The 18,443-nt window shown below is 40.4% G+C and overlaps 2 protein-coding genes across 2 annotated transcripts in view; one reads left to right on the forward strand and one right to left on the reverse strand.

Annotated features, from left to right (window-relative positions):
- The window catches only part of stpg2 (sperm-tail PG-rich repeat containing 2), a 49,617-nt gene extending 37,414 nt beyond the window's left edge, over positions 1 to 12,203 (reverse strand). Inside the window, exons 1-6 of the mRNA XM_070905075.1 lie at positions 12,098 to 12,203; positions 11,473 to 11,576; positions 10,783 to 10,950; positions 8,571 to 8,738; positions 4,509 to 4,624; positions 3,077 to 3,188 (exon numbers count right to left, since the gene is read on the reverse strand). Coding sequence (XP_070761176.1) covers positions 3,077 to 3,188; positions 4,509 to 4,624; positions 8,571 to 8,738; positions 10,783 to 10,950; positions 11,473 to 11,576; positions 12,098 to 12,203 — 774 coding nt within the window. The remainder of the gene's footprint in view (positions 1 to 3,076; positions 3,189 to 4,508; positions 4,625 to 8,570; positions 8,739 to 10,782; positions 10,951 to 11,472; positions 11,577 to 12,097) is intronic.
- Positions 12,204 to 14,545: 2,342 nt separating this feature from the next.
- bri3bp (bri3 binding protein) lies at positions 14,546 to 16,843 on the forward strand. Its single transcript, XM_070905052.1, has 3 exons — positions 14,546 to 14,722; positions 16,193 to 16,295; positions 16,422 to 16,843. The coding sequence occupies exons 1-3, from the start codon at positions 14,546 to 14,548 to the stop codon at positions 16,841 to 16,843; spliced, it is 702 nt and encodes a 233-aa protein (XP_070761153.1).
- Positions 16,844 to 18,443: the final 1,600 nt, after the last annotated feature.

Here is an 18,443-nt window from a genome sequence, read left to right on the forward strand (position 1 = left end):
CTTTTCTTTGGATAAAATGTATAGTCTTCTGGAATAAAGACACAGAGAGTAAGACCATTTTTCCACTCGCCATTTTCAGCTCAGTGCCAGCCCTGCTCGGAGCCAACTGCATTCAAATATTTTTTTTTCTTCTGTAGTTTGAATAATTTCTTTATGACACTAGGTTGAACCTGTACACCTTGTCTCTGCCATTCATAACAGCCTGTGCTACAGTTTCTCTCTATGGACCTTGACTAGAAAAGTAAACTCTTGGGAACCCTAGACACAAGTCTTAGATGCAGAAGAAATTCCTGAAGAGGTCCGCTATTTCCTTTTCATCCACCACGAGGATACATAAGCAAATCTCCAGCTCCAGAGAAATTCAGTGCTCAAAGTTCCCACATTGTGTGACACTTAGACATGCTTTTGGTCATAAAAAATATTTAGAAACTTTTTTTCTACAACTACAAATCTTTTTTTTCACAGGTTCACTGAGGTTGATATGCAACCACAGGCTTTGATATTATTTCTGAATGCATTTTACAAGCTCAAAAACAATACAATATACGAAACAAAATACAATCACCCATACAAATACAGTATAATCATAATAACTGAACATACTGTACAACCAAAATATTTGACTTGTTTGTTCAGTTTTAAGGTAGATAATCCTAGATCCAGTGTTATCTAGTGTTAGACAGTTGTGCTATTTCTTTTTTCCCCTGTGGGAGCAGTACTGCTTGGCTGTTTCTAAAAATAACAAGTGATGCGAACATCATCCATGATAATGATAACATGGAATTCACAACATTTTAAAGATGAACTGACAGTAAACTTCATATTAACAGGGTAATATCAGGTATTGCATTTGTACAACTCCATTTGTTTTGCTTTTGTCTGCAGAGATACACACGATAATGGTTTGTTAAAGTGGTTTGCTCAGTCGTTGCCCTTGCCATGTCAAAATGTCTATTTAATGGGAAAATCCTACACACAGACTCTTAAACTCTATGGGACACCAGTAGCCCCGAGCCATTAGAGGCAGACTGTCTGCTGATCTCTAGGAAGTAAAGGTGTTTGTCCTGAGTGTCTACACTGTGGGTAATGACCCATCTGGTCAGTATGTGTGTGTGTGGGAGTACATGTGAGTTGAGGTGTCAGGTACTAATGATGACGGACGGTGGTGCAGCCATCACGGTAGGGGGTCCAAATACAGCATGGTGCACACATACAAGCATACACAAAAGGCAAAGTTGTTGATTCAAAGTCACGGCTAGTATGTTGTTCATTTCAGTAGCCATATATTACATAAATAGAGGGAGAACAAATGCAATAAAATATCATGTATAATGAACTATGCACAATTAAATAAACTAAAAACTAAAAGAGAGGAGAGGCAGCAGAGCAAAATATTCAAGGAAAGAGAGGACGAGAAGAGAGAAAGGCGTAGGTGCGAGTCCTTGACAGAAAGGATACGTTCATCTCTCGCTCCACAAATCCAGTCCCACATTTTTCAGCCTCTGCTTCACCAACTCTACTCCACCGACCGGAGAAATAAGGCATCACAAAGCATTACTGTGCCAGCACACTCAAGTTCATATGCAGGTGAGTAACCCCCCTCTACTAAACCGGCTCCAATGTATCAATGTGTGTTTGTGTGTGTGTGTGTGTGTGTGTGTGTGTGTGTGTGTGTGTGTGGTTGTCAGTCTATGATTAAAGCTTATCTTCTACTGCCCTCTGTGGGTGAAGAGAAAAACTGATGAATTATAATAAGAGGGAGGAGGGGTCGACTCACATCATCTTTAATCGACTGTACTTGAATAAATCCAGAATAAATCCAAAGCACCTTGACTCTGCTCTCACTGTAAATCACAGTGCTCTATTATGACTCATTCTCAATCTGCAGTTTTCGAATCCTGTTGTGTTAAGAATTTATCTGAGTCAAAATGCAGTGAAGAAAGAGGACAAGATGTGCATTTACTGCCAAAGAAAACTGATGTCTGCTTAAGCATTAAAATACTCCCGAAACATGTCAAAGCATCAAAATTGAATTATGAGCGTTTTAGTGTAATTAAACTTCATATAACATGCTAAAATAGGAAGAAATCCAAGGTTTCAGTAACTGCGGGGGAATGCAAGCAAATGTTCGCTAGCTACAATAATACTGATTCATAATGTGGTTATGATAACTCTCAATGTACTCTAAATTAAGTTTTATTGAAAAAGAAAAGGTCAAAAAACATCCTGAAGTGAACGTTTTTTTTTTTTTACAGTCAGCCAGTATAGCTTTACTCTAGAGATCATCATTATTATCATTCAGTGCTTCAGACAGGTTGAGATGAGACATCAAAAACAAAAATTAGCTGTTCAAATAAATTGCATGAACGTGAAATTACACTGATGGCTGCCATGTTTATTGACTTGTATTAAAGCAAGACTATTTAAAATTTCAATTGTGTAATATAAAAGGGGTCACTCGTAGTAACGAACCCACAAAGAATCATCGCCAACACTGCAATTCTCCTCAGCTCTGCAGAGAATTCTAGCTCATTGTTTTGGTATTAAGGCTGGCAACTATACTGTTTTGGATCTTACTCACCTTTCCATCATCCTTATTTCCAGCAGCATCAGGCAGCTGTTTTCAGCAAAAAAGCTCAGATAAACCCACTGTACACTACGTGTAGCTTCCAGCAGCTAAGGAGCCAGATATTTACCTCAGGAGTTGATGGAGAGCAAACGGAGCCATTAGGAGAGTGAATATTGGACTTACATTCTTCAGGTGGACAAAACATGACTCCAAACGATTACTATTGTTGTTGTTTAAATAAGCAACTGTTTGCTAACATGTTTGCCATATCAACTTTAATAAGCTTGTCGCACTTCCCCCAAGTCCCAAAAAATCCAATAATGCAGGTTTAATTTCTGCAAGTTACTTAGGCTCACTTTCCAGGACTGTGTCCCCCACAGGGGCAGAGTTTGACATTGATCCCAGTCCTCTAAAGCTTTTATCTCTTGCACTTCTCATTCATCTAAGCTTAGCATGTATAGCACAACATAGACACAAACACCCACCAACACACACACACATACTTGCCTTCTTTTCCTCTTGCCTGGGCACTAGTTCATGGTAGCGGGGGATGATAAGCTCAGCTCTGCCTTTCTGCTCCTTTTGAAGGTTCACATTCTCATAGTGCGTTTCCACATTTCTGAGACAAACAGAGACAATGATAATGTCTTTGAGAATAGAAAACACAAACAAACCCACAGAGGAGATCAAAATAAAGAGAGAGAGAGAGAGAGAGTAGTGTTTAAAAAAATACAAAATAGTTGGAGGAATGGGGAGATACAATATATTGAAGGACTGTGGAAGAGAGATGTGTAAAGAATAAAAGATAAACAAAGCAAAGACATATGAGAGTAGAGGACAAGAGAACGAAGGAATGAACTAGAGACGGGGAAGTGAAGGGGAGAAAAGAAAAAAAGACTTAAACAACTGCTCTGTCAACGGTAACAGGACTGAAGCCAGCATTTTCAATAATTTTAAATGATTCCAATAATCACATGTGTATCACAGACATGTTTGTGTGGGTGTGTAAATGTCTGCCTACACCTGTGTGTATACAGTATGACTGCTCACATGTAAACTCTCCCTCCTATTACTCAGTCGATTCCTTTATGAATAGCTGAGATGGGTGTGTGCCCACTGATGTAAAAGTGCTTAGTAAGGCCCATCTCCATGGCCATCAATAGAAATGCTATGTGAGAAATGTCAAACATAATGTCCTGGCTGTAGGATCAAAGCAATATTTCACTTTGGAGGAAGTTTCTCTGTTCAGCACACATCTCTGTGAGAGCTCAAGAACAGTGAACTTCTGAGACTGGAAGCCCTGGAGCATTTCATCTAACCAACCGTGTGTCTCTTCATCCATGCTTGAAAATGTGAATTTAGGAAGGTTTTTATTCCAAATACATGCATTGGTGGTTATCTTCAATATCTGAGAGTCACAGATGATGCTACATACTTGTTTAGTCAGCAAAGTTCCTAAGGTACTACTAACTTCAGCAGTTACTGTAGCAAACTTAAATACCAACCTTTAGTTAGTTTGATAATAACATAATACCTTACTACATCAGCCTTTAAAGGAGTTGTCTCCAAATGGTTTGAATGAACTCAAACTTAAAACAGAAAGTGACAGTTCACAGCAATAGTTTGACATTTTGGGCACGGTACCACTATCATGTCTGTGTGGTAAATATAAGGCTACAGCCAGCAGCTGGTTAGCTTAGCGAGCCTGGCTCGCTGCGCCCACACAAGAAATGGGCATAACCCCCCCTTAAAACCAATCCAGTCTTTCAAGCTACGTACCGGTCTTCTCATCTCACTCTCAGCAAAAAAGGGAAGTGTATTTCACAAAATGGTCGAACTATTGCTTTAACATGTTGCCAGCTCAGTGTTACAACATGACGATCAACATTGTTGGTACTAAATATTCATTTAAAACCGTATCATGACGTGTGATACTTACATCTCAGGGTCATACTGTCCTGGACCTGGTCCCTCCTCCACTGTCACCTCACCTCTCCTCCCTGTCATGTTGCCAAAGTGGACTCCTTTATACTTCTGTGCAGAACTCATCTCTGACTACAGAAAGAGAAAGAGAAAGAGAGACAACAGACAGACACCAAGAGAGAGGAGGTGAAGAAAGGATGAAAGAAAGGATTGGTTGGGGAGAGAGAATTAGAAAAAGAAGATGGTAGGTGGAGGGAGAGAACGAGATAACAAAAGGATAAATGGACGAACAAAGAAGGAGAAAATAGAATTGACTCATTCACACTTATCTGGTTACTCTTCCAGCCAGAGCTCATGAAGTTGGGGCTGAATGAAATGTGAAGTTCAGCCAAATGCCAGAATATGTCAGAGATCAAGGGGAGAGCCTCCATCCTTTCTTATCTCTCTGAGTTTTACAGCCTGCTTCCTCTGCCTCCGGCCTTTCAGATAGAACCAGTTCACTCTGCAGCTTAACAACTGAGAGAGCCTACATCTGGAAATGAGCCGGCCAGCTGTCGCCAAACACATTTTAGAGATACTATGTGTGAGATTTTCTGAAAAATATATTGCAATGATGCTGCAAAAAAATAAACACGACTACTGGGTTTTCATCAAGTCTTCAGCCATGCTAATGACTCTGTGAGGCGTTGACACAGTGGTGCCTTGAGGTAAATGCTTAAGTCAGCATGCTAACATGCTCACAATGACAATGCTAACATAATGATGTTTTGCAGGTATAATGTTTACTATATATATGCTACAATTTGCTAAACACAAAGTACAGCTCCCAATCAATCTATCAATCAAGTCTGTTTGTGACATGTAATCATATGAGGTATAATCACAGTGAAATATAATCCCCCCAGTTCCTTCAATTTGTAAAAATAGTTTAGAAAGAATAAGAATAGTAATAAATTTATGTGCGTATGATTGGGGGGGGCAGTCTTCATTTAGGATCCTAGTGGCCTGAGGGTAGAAGCTCTTCACGAGTCTCTCAGTGTTGGCTTGCTGTCCAGTACCTTCTTCCCGATCGCAGGTATCTCCAGCATTAGTTTTGCAGGTAATTGGCCATTACCTAAATAGTTGGACAAATTTAGTTAAAGTTAAACCTGATGATGGAAGAAGACATTTTAATGGACCACCAAAGTTACTACAATCCATTCTCTTGGGGACATGAATGTCTGAACTAAATTTAATGGCAATCCATCCAAATTTGAACCTCATTGTGCCACTAGAGGAAAAGCCAGAGGATCAAAGTCTACACAAAGTCTAACACATAAAGAAAGCCTAGAGTTTTTAAAGACCAGACCTAACTATTGGATGTTAATTTATGAGCAATGAGATAATACAACCTAAATTTAATGTTATTCCATAATTTTCATAGTGAAAAGTAGGATAAGTAAGTGGTTTTTCTTTGGGGGCTTGACACTGAAAGAAGTCTGCTGCTGGTTCCTCAAAAATGAAAACACATGTACTAAAATGAAACTTTTATGAAAACAAAAATCTAAAACCTTATTGAATCAAAAATCAAAGCATCCAAAATTCTTCCCTTTCTTTTCTAGCTTTTCCACGACCCAACTGTCTGTGTCTATTCTGTGAGGCAGGTTATAGGAGGACTGGCAGGGAGTCTTAAAAAGTTTCTGACTCCATGTGGTGCCTGTCTCCTTATTTCAACTTCAACAGTGACTGGAGGACGAGATCTGAGGTTCTGTCCCCTGTGATCTTCCAATCCAGTTTTGAGGAGGGGAGATAGGAAACAAGGATGTTCAGATGCTTAAAGTTAAAATCACACGCAGACACATACAAGCACCGTGATGGTATCACAGCTGGCATTGAGTTCAGAGGCACAAATTGCCTATTTATGTCAAGGAGAGCCTTTAAAAGCAAAACAAAAACACAGCTAGTGGGTATAAACATATTCATTCAGCTTTGATGAAATGGAATGGCAGGCTATTTATTATTTAAATGAGAATAAAAAATTCGACCAGAAATAAAAGTTTTTTTTCAGTAGGGCCGTGTGTGGGCAGGAGCCCGCAGGCTGAAATTGTTAGTGTTCTTCCTACAAACATACACACAACACAGTATGGGTTTGAAACTGATTCAGGTTCTATTGAGAGGACAATCTTGCCCTGTCTCCATTTCCATCTTACATCTTCACACCAAATACTGATTCTGTGTAGAGACTGACAAATACTTGATTTCTGGAGCAGGGTATGTACAGGTTAACAATGAAAGTAGACTCCACAGCAAAGTCTTTTAGTAAATTAGACGCTTCCATACAGGATATAATGGGTCATTGAATGGTTTGATGAATGTGAAAATTGAGAGACCTCAAACCAAGTGAACATGTATTGGAGATTTTGAACCAATATCTTAGACATCGCTCCCCACTACCATCATCACAACACTAAATTAGGGAATATATTTTGGAAGAATTGTGATCATCCCTCCAATAGAGTTCAGGGATTTGGAGAATCTATGCAAAGCAGTATAAAGCTGTTCTGGTGGCCAAACATCTGACTAAAACACTTTATGCTGGTTTTTCCTTTAATCTGACACCCATCAGTACCTCCTAGATATTATAATTGAAATGATCTAGCATGCCTATTATCACTTACATATCATATTTTCAACAGGTGAACTGTTTTCTCTCCTTGTTGATGCCAACCCCAGCCTCACAAAACAGTGAGATTGTAACATTCAATACACAGATTTACAGCAGTCCTGAACACTGTGAACACTCAACATGCAGTGCACAGCAGAAAGGTGGTGGTAAGAAAGGGCTGCAATCTTTACCTTTCAAATGTTCCCTTTCTAAACTTATTCAGCTACTCTGTCTCCTTTATACTAAGACAGTCTGGGCTCCATATCCCCATCTGGCCAGCTGTGTTATGATTATCTGCCAAAACTAATATTACACAGTCTGGACTAACAACATATCTTGTGGTGATACTGTTTCTAATTCAGCCCAAGTCACAGTCAGGCATCATATGTGCCTGTACAAATATATCTATGATAAACCTCAATCGGCCATTAACTACTCACTATTCCAGCATATTAGTCCGTCTCTAATTCTGTGTACTAAGTTGTAAGTATCAGTCGATGCAGTAAAATAATTGTTCTGTCAATACAGACGTGAACCAGGGTCAGTGGATAAAACCGATTAAGATGTTTCTGTTTTTCTCAATAACATTCAGCCAAAAAACAAGGTTTTGCTCTTTTGATTTCTGTCTAATGTCTTATCATTCAAAGGTTGCCTCGGCCACTTTGAAGTTACGTCCTCAGACATCGACTTAATTCCGTCTCTCCAAACTTTTGAACTCAGTCGGAACATGGGGCGGGGGAAGTGTTTGAGTTTAAAGAAATGAGCGTGTCAGAGGGAGAGACAGAGGGGAGAAGACAGACGGAGACGGAGGTTGAACTTTCAAAGGGAGAGCAACAGAAGTTGAGACGGGAAAAAAAGAGCTGTGGTTGGATGCACTGCTGATAGCCCTAAATCACAGCACGCCTCTGTGCCTGTGCCGGTGTGTTGACACAACCTCGGCCAACACTCAAGGACGCTGTTGACTTCCTCTGGTCATTAACCGATGAAAAATGACTTAATTGAGAGCCAGACCAGCAGGCGTGTGCATTATTTTAAGTGAATATTGTAATATAGCTTGAAGAATAATTACTAATGGCTGCCTTTGTTGGCATGTAAAATGGATGAGCATTGGGGCGCTGTGGCTTTTTTTAAGTGGAGCTGCATTCATTAGCTATGGAAATGGGTTTTGGGCCAACTGAAAGGGGTGGGGTGGGGGTTCAGTGGTGCATTAGATCTGCCTAACACTAATGGACCTCGCCTCGCAGGCAGAGTAAGTACACTCAGACACACACTCGTACAGACTAATGAAAGCACACATGCATGCACAAATGAACACTTCACATTCTCTGATGGATGTACAGTCAAACTTCAACATGAGTGTGTGTGTGTGTGTGTGTGTGTGTGTGTGTGTGTGTGTGTGTGTGTGTGTGTGTGTGTGTGTGTATCTGTCCTTACCAGCAGTGGATTGTAGTAGGCTGGCCCCAGGGTTGTGTCCCTAGGAGGGGGCTTCTGTTTGCTGAGAACACCCAGGGCGTCCTCCTCGTAGCCATGGGCCTGGCCCGGGGAAGGAATGGATGGGATATCTGACTGACGAACCAGTCGGAGACTTTTAGCCTGCAGCCACTGTGCCGAGAGAAAAATCAGGAGAAAGACAGGGCAAGTGGGGAGAGAAGTCAGGGTTTGCGATGGAAAGGATGCCCTGGCTTACAAAGCAGCTGAGCACTGCCTGGGGCCGATATAGTGTGAGACTGAGGGAGGGACAGAGACTGAGAGAGAAGGAGCAAAGGAAGGCAGAAGTGAAGTGTAGGAATAGACACAAGATCTGCTGAGGGAACAGGCAATGAAGGCCATCTCAGAATGCATGAAAGCTATTCTACTGTGAGGGGTGTGTGTGTGTGTGTGTGTGTGTGTGCTATTCAGGTTATTACAGTTTGCATAGAAGGAGAGTGCGAGCATTATCTCTATAGGGAGTCTTTCATGGTTGGTCAGGTCTGGAGGTGAAAGTTTCAAATGCTATCAAATGTTCGCTGTATGAAGTGAGCTAATCATTGATATCAGTCTAGATCAGATAAAGGCCCTGAGCTCAGCGCTAACTCACAGCTTATTTATAATCTGTGTATACTCTGAACATGCATTTAAAATAGCAGGCGAATAGAAAGAGCAACTTAATATCATGTCAGTTCACTGCATGGCTGAACTTAATATGTTTCACTTTACAGTATCTCTGCTGATGAAGCAGGATGCTACTGGAGAGGCCACATTATCCAAAATTCAACATCTTTTCTCAGTTCATATATCACGTAAGGTATTCAGTGAGCTAAATGATAAAATATTTTGCTTTTTTTGTAAGTGATTTGTATTAAATTTTCAAATCACCTGAGACATTACCTTACAAAGCAAACAGGAGGGAGGGTTTGATGTGACAAATGTGGACTTACAAAGCTACAAGGCTCTTCTATTTGTTGGATTTGATGAATGGCAATGATAAAAAAGGGGTGCTTGCCAAAACCCCCTTGTGTCGGGACACCAAACACAAAAGCGTGAGCAAAGTTTCCGGGGCTTACAAAAAACAGGTAAAATGGGCACACCGTTGTCGTCAGGCTTTAGTCCAACTGTTTACTAAATGACAGAATGAGGTCTGACTCTGTCACTGTTACTGTTACTGAGGATATTATACAAAAATGGCATATTCAACCTAATAAGCATTTAGTTACACCTTACTATGGCATAAAGAAAAACAATACATGTCAGTAAAACTAGCTCAGCAGTAACAGCTCTCTACAAAACTCTCTCGGTCTGGAGTCTTAACAGTTTAGGTCCTCATGATCTCCATCATAATCATAATATTGTAAATGACTGCTACACATATAAGAGGCTTTACATTGCAAGATCTAATAGAATGTCTGACTTATTGAGGACAAAAGATGTCATCTTCTATCTTTCCTTTGTTTCAGTATGTATGTAAGTATGCCTTACTGAATGTGATAAGTTTTGAAATGTTACAACAAATACAACAGGTGGTGTTCTTTTTATAACAACAATAGAGAAGTGATTGTTCAAACAGAAATCCTCAGGTTTAAAAATAGCAGCCTCTAATTCCCATAGATTGATGTTGGGAAAGCCAAACATACTTGGTACTAGCAAGGCACTGTCTGCAAGTACAGGCAGTACAACACTTTTGTAGGAGGTGGTGCTATTCATATCTTTTGATTGACAAATGGCACAGATATAGCACATCACGGTACACAGTGCTGAAAAGAGTTTTACGTGTTATTGTATCTGTGTGTGAGACATTACCCTGGTTAGATGGGGACCAGAGGGAAATCTCACCAGCACAGAGGGATATTTGGGTTAAATATGAAGCTGATAATACATGGGACAAAAGCATTTGATTGTTGTGAGTAGAGATACGGACACCAACAGTACAAAGGTGAAAAGCCTGCCCACCTAAACTTTATGCCTGTCTTTTGTACAGGTTTTAGATTACTTTTTGGTGGATCTTGACCAAAGTAAGAGAGCAGTTTTCTACATATATTCCTCATATATACAGAAGACATACTGTAGATGAATAACATAATAGGCTGGAAGGAGAAAATCTATAATAAATTGTTTTCTGTAACTTGACTGCTTATTTACTTTGCCCTCATAACTTCACCCATATGCCTACCCTTTTCCTGCCAAGCTTCTCAGCTTGTCCTGCATCAGCCGTCACGGCTCGGAGTGTGTTTCCTGAGGCAGGCAGCACATTGTACGCCCCTGGGCCTGGAACCTTCGACACTATGTCCTCAAAACGCTTGGAGCGGTTCTGGAGACTGCGGCCACCATGGATGTTTAGCTGAAGAGACATGGGTTCAACAGAGAGACAAGCAGACACACAGACAGAATGAGACTGCAACAGAGAAAGATTTCCTCAACAGTATATTTTCCTCAACAAATTCTCCCCCTTGCTCTCATCCAGTATTAAAAGCTTCATCTCCTGCTTTCCAAAATTAATCGTTTTATAGGTTTCAACAGGAAAAGACAGAGATATTGGGAAGTCAAATTAGTTCTAATTCAAACAATTTTACCACAATACTCATTACTTCTCCTCTATTGGCATCTTCTGTGTTACATTAGTGAACCAGTAACACCACCATCATTCTTTTTGAAAATATTCTGACATAAATGAAAAGTATGTTCCTATGTACTTGACAATGACTTGTACAGCCAGATCTGCTTCTTTTATGGCCCCCTGGTCTGACCAAGCCAAAGCATTTTACTAAGACCTTCAGCCTCACCTAACCCAGTATATGGCTCTCAGGTACACCCAGGTCTTGGCTTTAATTGTATGTAAATGATTGTCCCTAACCTTCAGTACCTTGACAGGTGTGGAGTCATACTGTCCAGGTCCTGGCATCCTCTCACTGGACTCATTGCATATTGACTGTCTGTTGGTCAAGGATAGGAATGGAGCATGGCCATCTGCAATAAAGAAAAACATACAACAATGGGTTATGCAAGTTGTTGATCTGTGATTAGGCTATATTATATTAGATGTTATGTGTTTATTAAATTGTATTGATACAATTGTGCTTTAAGTACTATAGCCAATGGTCAGAATAACAGTAAAATGAAAAATGTAAACTTATATAGCCTATATATCTCACGGCTAACGTATTGAGTTAGCTGGACTGCCAGATGTATTATTTAGTCTTTCACCTGTAGGCTACATACCTACATAGGTTAACTTAAAATTATGGAGTTTGAATGTTGTGTATTCTTTCAAATAAATGAATAATAGATTAAATTTGGACTCTGTCAATGTAAAGTACAAAATAAGCTAGCTTACTGTTTTCTTTCAGGTACATACAGCAAGCTAGTTTCATTTCAATAGTGTACATTTTGGCCTACATTTTCTCTGGAGAAAAAAAACGAGACTCGAGTAACGTTAGCCTACAGCTTTTCACCCAAGTTTTGTTTGAAGCTAACAAGCTAATTCCTACCTGATAGTTTAGAGTTGCACTGGGTGACATCGTACGATCCGGGGCCAACTGTAGATGGAGTGCCGCTTGGTGTCATGAAGGTCACTCTTGGAGCTCGTCCATACATTTTAACTTTCCCTGCCTAAAACAGGCTGCTAGCTTAACTAAACTTCATGTGCACAGCACAGACACCTGCTAGAGCCGGCCCAAAGTCGAAATATCGCTATATTATATTTAAGTCGCAAGGTTAAAACATCCCTTCACTGCTCTCCTTACAGTACTGTCTTATCGGCATTCTGCGTTACTTGCGTCGTTGCTTGGATACCACATGCCGTTACACACAGCAGTTACACAGCGACCGGTGTCAGAAAACACATGCAGAAAGAAGGAAACAAAGTAGGGTGAGGTAACAAAATTAGGCCTACAGTATTATCTCCCTTGATATTTTCTACCACCTGTATCACCTGAACATTTTTATAACTCTAATACATTGTGTTGCTATTATTACCATTATAGGTTTGTGAAATCATCCTTTTCACTTGCTGCAAAATGTCTTACAATTAGGCTATTACAAATTTTTGGTTAGAGTTGTCAAGGTGCAACCATAGTCCAATCCTACCATCTAGTGGGTGACTCCAACCAGCCATTTATCTTTCTCTAAAGTGAGCCAGTTACTGCTCATTTAAAGAGGAAAATCTACTGAATACTCAAGTTCTTGTGATTGAACAAATTTGAGCAACAGGGCTGGCTTGTTTCCGTAGTAATAACAACTATTCCTGCATTTGGCCTCATTGTGACACGCCACAATGCAGTTAAGATGTGTATAATGAGAACTCAGGGGAAAGCCATCCAAGTAACAAGTGCCTGTCTGAAATAGCAGTGAACTGCATCTTTATTTGAACTTCCTGTCATGTTTCATAAGCAAGAGGTTTGGTCTGCTCGCTAGTATTTGTTTTGACAAATGTTATTAATTCCCTAGAGGAAAACTTAGACAGACACCAGGGCATCCAATAAACACAGTAACAGTGATCATATATACAGTGGTGACAAATATTGCATTTTATTAATGACATGATTACTGTGACTGTAGTAGGCAACTCTTCACTGGTGCACTAAACTGCAATCATTGGTGTTACGGACACAATATCAAACGTCTATCAATTTGTTACAGGCTAAAACATTAATCCGTCATTCATATGCTCAAAGTGATATCCTATTTTCCTAAAGCACGCATTAAAATGTATTCACTTCTATACCAAGTCAGCAAGACCAGAACAGAAGACGTGTACTGAAAAGTGCAAACCATGCTGAAAAACAAGGCATGTAAACATGTTTTGCGTCGAATAAGGTAATTTGCTTGTGAAAATGTTCAATATTCTCTTTCCTTATGAACAACACACAAGCAGCAGATACTTAGAAAAAGCAGTATTTACATGAAAAGTCAATAGCATACAGTTTAGGCCGACACAACCAACTGATAACTAGACAAAAAAATTTGACAAAATCAGGTATGATTGCAGAGGGTAATTTCGTTTTTCTAACCGTTCATTTTTATGACTATCACAAGTTGCTCACTAAGACTTGGGGTGTATTAAACTACAATTTCAGCTAAATCGATTTGATTATTTTGGTTAGCAGTTCAACTGTGTAGTTGCAGGCACATATATAGGGAGACTGAACAATGCTGGAACACATGTCTTTGTCCAAGCATGACAGAGTTGCTATGACCTAAAAGTTATCTTGATGTGCAGGAAACCAGATAAACCAGATTCATGGAGCATACTTTATGATAAAGCTGATCTTGATGCTTTCATTAGTAAGAAGAAATGCTGGACTGAGACAAAAAATCAGGGAGACCAGTGAGACTACTTCACCACTGGAGGGCAGCAGCAAGCTTCAGATGAGTCTCTCTTGCCTCAAAGTGATGCCTTTAGTGGTCATCGCAAATATCAAAACCACAGAAGCATTATATGTTTCAAAAGGCGAATCGAATGGAAAAGACATTAATAAATGTGTTTATTAATTAGGTACTCCATACATTAATTAATTGATCTTATTCGCAACTGACAGTCATTTTTGTCTGCTTCAAGGAAACACACACGGGCTTTGTCTTTTGCAAACAAACCAGTTCAAACACCAATTAGGATTCTTACCGATATCGTGTTCACAATGCCTAGGAGAGTAGCTACTTGTCGTTTGACCGATAAGATTGAAGCTGCAACCAACAATCGACTGGTTTTCTCACACGATCCATTATTAATTATGTCCGAAAGCACGACAAGAGGAAGAAGGAGTTTACGATGCGCCCTGAAGGCAACACAGGTCCCATACATCACCACCATCACACAGTCAGTCTGTCATCCACCAGCAAGGTGTCACCCTTAGGCAGCTAACTACCCGTTTTACCTTGCGTTTTCTTGAACCATTTTGATACACATTTCTGCTTGACAACTCCGGGCCTTTGGTGCCATGAAGGGAATCAAGTTTTTCGTGGTTTTCTTGGTGCTTTCCGCGTCTCTGCTGTGCACAACCGAAGCGGGCAGGAGCAGGACCAGCAACCATAACAGCTTCCGACGGGCAGCTAACGGCATCTACCAGACTCTGAGCAGTGTTTTCGGAGAGGACAACATTAGAGGGTTATACAAGGTGAGTGTGGGACGAGTATTGTCAAGATAACATGTCGGCTTTGGCTTGTAGGAGCTAGCAGCCAAGGCGGGTTTGAGGTCGGAGAATGGCGAACAGGAAACAAACGCGCCCGGGCCTGGCCAACAATTTTACGGATGCCATTTTGAAAAATTAGCCTTTATCCCATGTTTTATCCATCCATAGATGATGTCAGGTGATGCCGTAAGCAATACAATTAGGTATGTTTTCATGCAGAAACACTTAAATCCTTTCATTTATTGTGTAATCCATATTGTCATTCATTGTACTGTCCATCAGTAAGTGCATCTAATGTCACCGCACAAATGGCATGTAGCCCCATTGGTCCAGGCCATAACAGCTGCTTCTTTATGTCGACTTCGTCTCCAAGTTATTATTACGCTGCACTTGCTAAGGAAACACATCAACTTGTATCCACTCCTTGGTCCAACATCTGCACTTCCTGCATTTCGAAATATATGTTATTTCCTGCTTGTAGCCGCCAAAGCAAACCGAAGTGACATATTAGGCCACAACACACGTGATTCTCGAGCGAAAAAATGTAAACGGCCGCATTTACGTATGGCCTTGTGGACTTGGACGATGTATAAAAAGCCTTGTGTCTCAGTTTGTCTGCTGTACTGATAACAACACACACATTGAATGACTGATAAAAGTTATAGACGAGAAACAGTGATGACAAGTTGAATACAGTTACTTCACCAGGCTCCTTGCTATGTGACAACCTAGAAGAGAACCTAGTTCAGCATATTCTTTAATTAGTCTGCCTTTTAACTGGTGTTGGCTTTTAAGTGACATTGAATGGACCTTTGTCGTGATGGATATTGTGAATTGTCAAATCCAGATGTAACTAATATCAAAGGTTGTAATCCATTTAGATGTCCCAAAGGCACAGACCTAATATTGTGGTTTACTGGCACACCTCAATACAATGGACCATCATTAGTCATTACACATGTGCCTTTTCGAGTCAGAGAGATATAAATGGCTTGATGTTGTACATGTCGATTGTTCAAAAGTCTGTAATGTCGAAAAGCTGTTGTGTCAGGTTTTAATGCAGTCCGTTCCATGTTGTAGGCTTCACAAGGCGACCCAACATAGGTAGCAGCTAGAGCAAGAAGCTAGCAAAGCATTGTTCAGATTAATAGTTGCGGAACAAATACTAAATGTGTATAATGCGAACCAAACACTGACAGGCTACTGTGAGCAGAGAGTGGCTCTCTTGTTGACAGTAGATTGGAGATCTGGTCATCATATTGCACAACTGTGTTGACTTAAACTACTACACTGCAGTCCTGCTCTGTACCTTCTGTTTTTACACAGTCATATGCATTTTCTTTCCTTTTACTATTGGTTTTCACTGGATGTTTGTTTCCATTACAATGTTCTGAATGATTTTTCTGTATGTACAGACTAAAGATTAAATGACCTCTACATTTTTTGGTTCTATAGTTTTTCTCCAAAACGACGGAGCGGTTTGTCCATGGAGTGGACTCCTTTCTCGACACCATCTGGAAGATCTGGTCAGATTTGCTGGATGTTATGGGCATCGACTGTAAGTTTTAAAATGTATTATGACCTTGCCAACAAAGAAAAAATTGGCACAAAGAGAGGGATGTATTGTAGGAGGCACACGTTGAAAGATTTACTCTTCTACTTCCTCTTCTCTCTGCCCCTGTAGCCTCAAACCTCAGCCACTACTTCAGCCCCACATCTCTCACCAACTCTCCAGCGCGTGCCCTGCTCCTGGTTGCCGCTGTACTCTTGGCCTACTGGTTCCTCTCCATGTTCCTGGGGGGTTTCTTTTACCTGCTGCACGCTGTGTTCGGCCGCTTCTTCTGGCTAGCGCGTGTCACGCTCTTCGCCCTGTCCTGCCTCTACATCCTGCAGAAGTTTGAGGGTGATCCTGAGCGCGCAGTGCTGCCGCTGTGCTTCATCATGGCGGTGTACTTCATGACGGGGCCTGTGGGAGCGTACTGGCGTCGGGGAGGTGGGGCAGGTTCTCTGGAAGAGAAAATCGACCACCTGGACACTCAGATCAGGTTGCTCAACATCAGGCTGAGCCGCGTCATAGACAGCCTGGAACGCACCGGGGAGCAGTAGGTGGCAGCAGGGATGAGGGGGAGGGAGGGGAAAATGTAGAACCAGCTGCAGCTGATTGCTGTTTCCTGTACACACCTTCAGCAACACAGCTACTGGGTATTTACAACTCTATTGTCAGATGGGGGACAAAACTAGATTGGAAAACAGTATTTTAACATCTTGAGTTGATTTTAGTTGCAGAATACCTAAAAATCCTCAGAGGTGTGGACAGTTGACTTGGAGCTTACGCAAATCAACCAAACAACAATTCTTTTATTTTTGTCTCAAGGCTTTATAAAATGTTTTTGCTACATCTGTGAGGAAGTTATCAGAGAGATATCCATGGTTTTCTAAATGCTGGCCTAATTCGACACCTCAGCTACTTTTGAGAAACTCCCAAGTTGGGGCTTGAATTTCTGGTGTTTGGATAAGCAGTGTCAATGCTTGTGCTAAATGGATAAGCATATTTTATGTGTCTTTGTTTGTTTCTATCCCTGTGAATAACCTGGGGGGTTATTCACAGGTTTGTCCACAAACATTTTTCCCCTTTTTGAAACTATTAAAGTAAGGAAAGGGGTTGGGTGTATGATGCAGGGGACCGATACAAACATTGTATTTCTAATATGTAAAAATCCTCAAGATGTTGGATAGTTGTTCATAGTAAGATTTATTTATTCAGTTTTCCATCCAAAATGTTGAAATCATGTCAATCTAGTTTGTTTCATTGAGTCATTGTTCCATAGTGGCAATAGTTTGACATCAGGACCTCTTTTTCATTGTGTGTATGGGTGCATGAGCAAATGCATCTGGGTGACTTACTCAAGTGTGTGTGTGTGTGTGTGTGTGTGTGTGTGTGTGTGTCAAGCTTGTGAAATGGAAAAGCACTGTATCAAAAAGTCACCACCAGACTAGGAGAAAAAGCAAAGGCAGCAATATCTCAGGGACTCAACCAACACATAAAGATTTGGAAAAGAGATATCAAGTATATTAAAATCATGTCTTGGTCTCTTTGAGTCACTTCACAGTTTTTCAGATATGGTTTGAAATCTGTCTCAGTAACTTACAATACTTATTGACAAATGGGTGCACAGTTTCTGTTTGATTAATGTCGGATGTGGTCAAGACCAAATCCAGCTTTTCATTCATCATTTTGAAAGCAGCATGGAATTATTGTAGGGATTTGAACTGCATCTTGTGGTTCTAAAGCTTAAATTGGGAAATAGCATTTTTAACATTTTAAATGTATGAATGCACAAGCAAATTATCCACAAAACTGTTTTAGATAAAATGACGTGGGTCATTTTGAGTCACATCACACTGGTTTGAAGTAAACGGCATCAATTTCTCAACATGATTACAGATTAAATTAGGTCTAGTGCCTTTGATTCTGGAAAATATAAACTTTTACTGTACAACTGCATTTGACCCTGCATTGGAAAAAGGGGCTCGAAGCTGTTGTATATTGTAGTAAATTATTTCCTGTTAGTATGTGATAATACTTAACAGTAACTTAATGAGAGATTTATAACCAGCCTGATTGATATGTACATTAACATTATGTGCTTTATACACATGCTTAGTATGAATTGCTGTAGCCAACTTTAGTTTGTTAGTTTGATAG

This window comes from Enoplosus armatus, chromosome 4, assembly GCF_043641665.1.
Source record: "Enoplosus armatus isolate fEnoArm2 chromosome 4, fEnoArm2.hap1, whole genome shotgun sequence".
NCBI lineage: Eukaryota > Metazoa > Chordata > Actinopteri > Centrarchiformes > Enoplosidae > Enoplosus > Enoplosus armatus.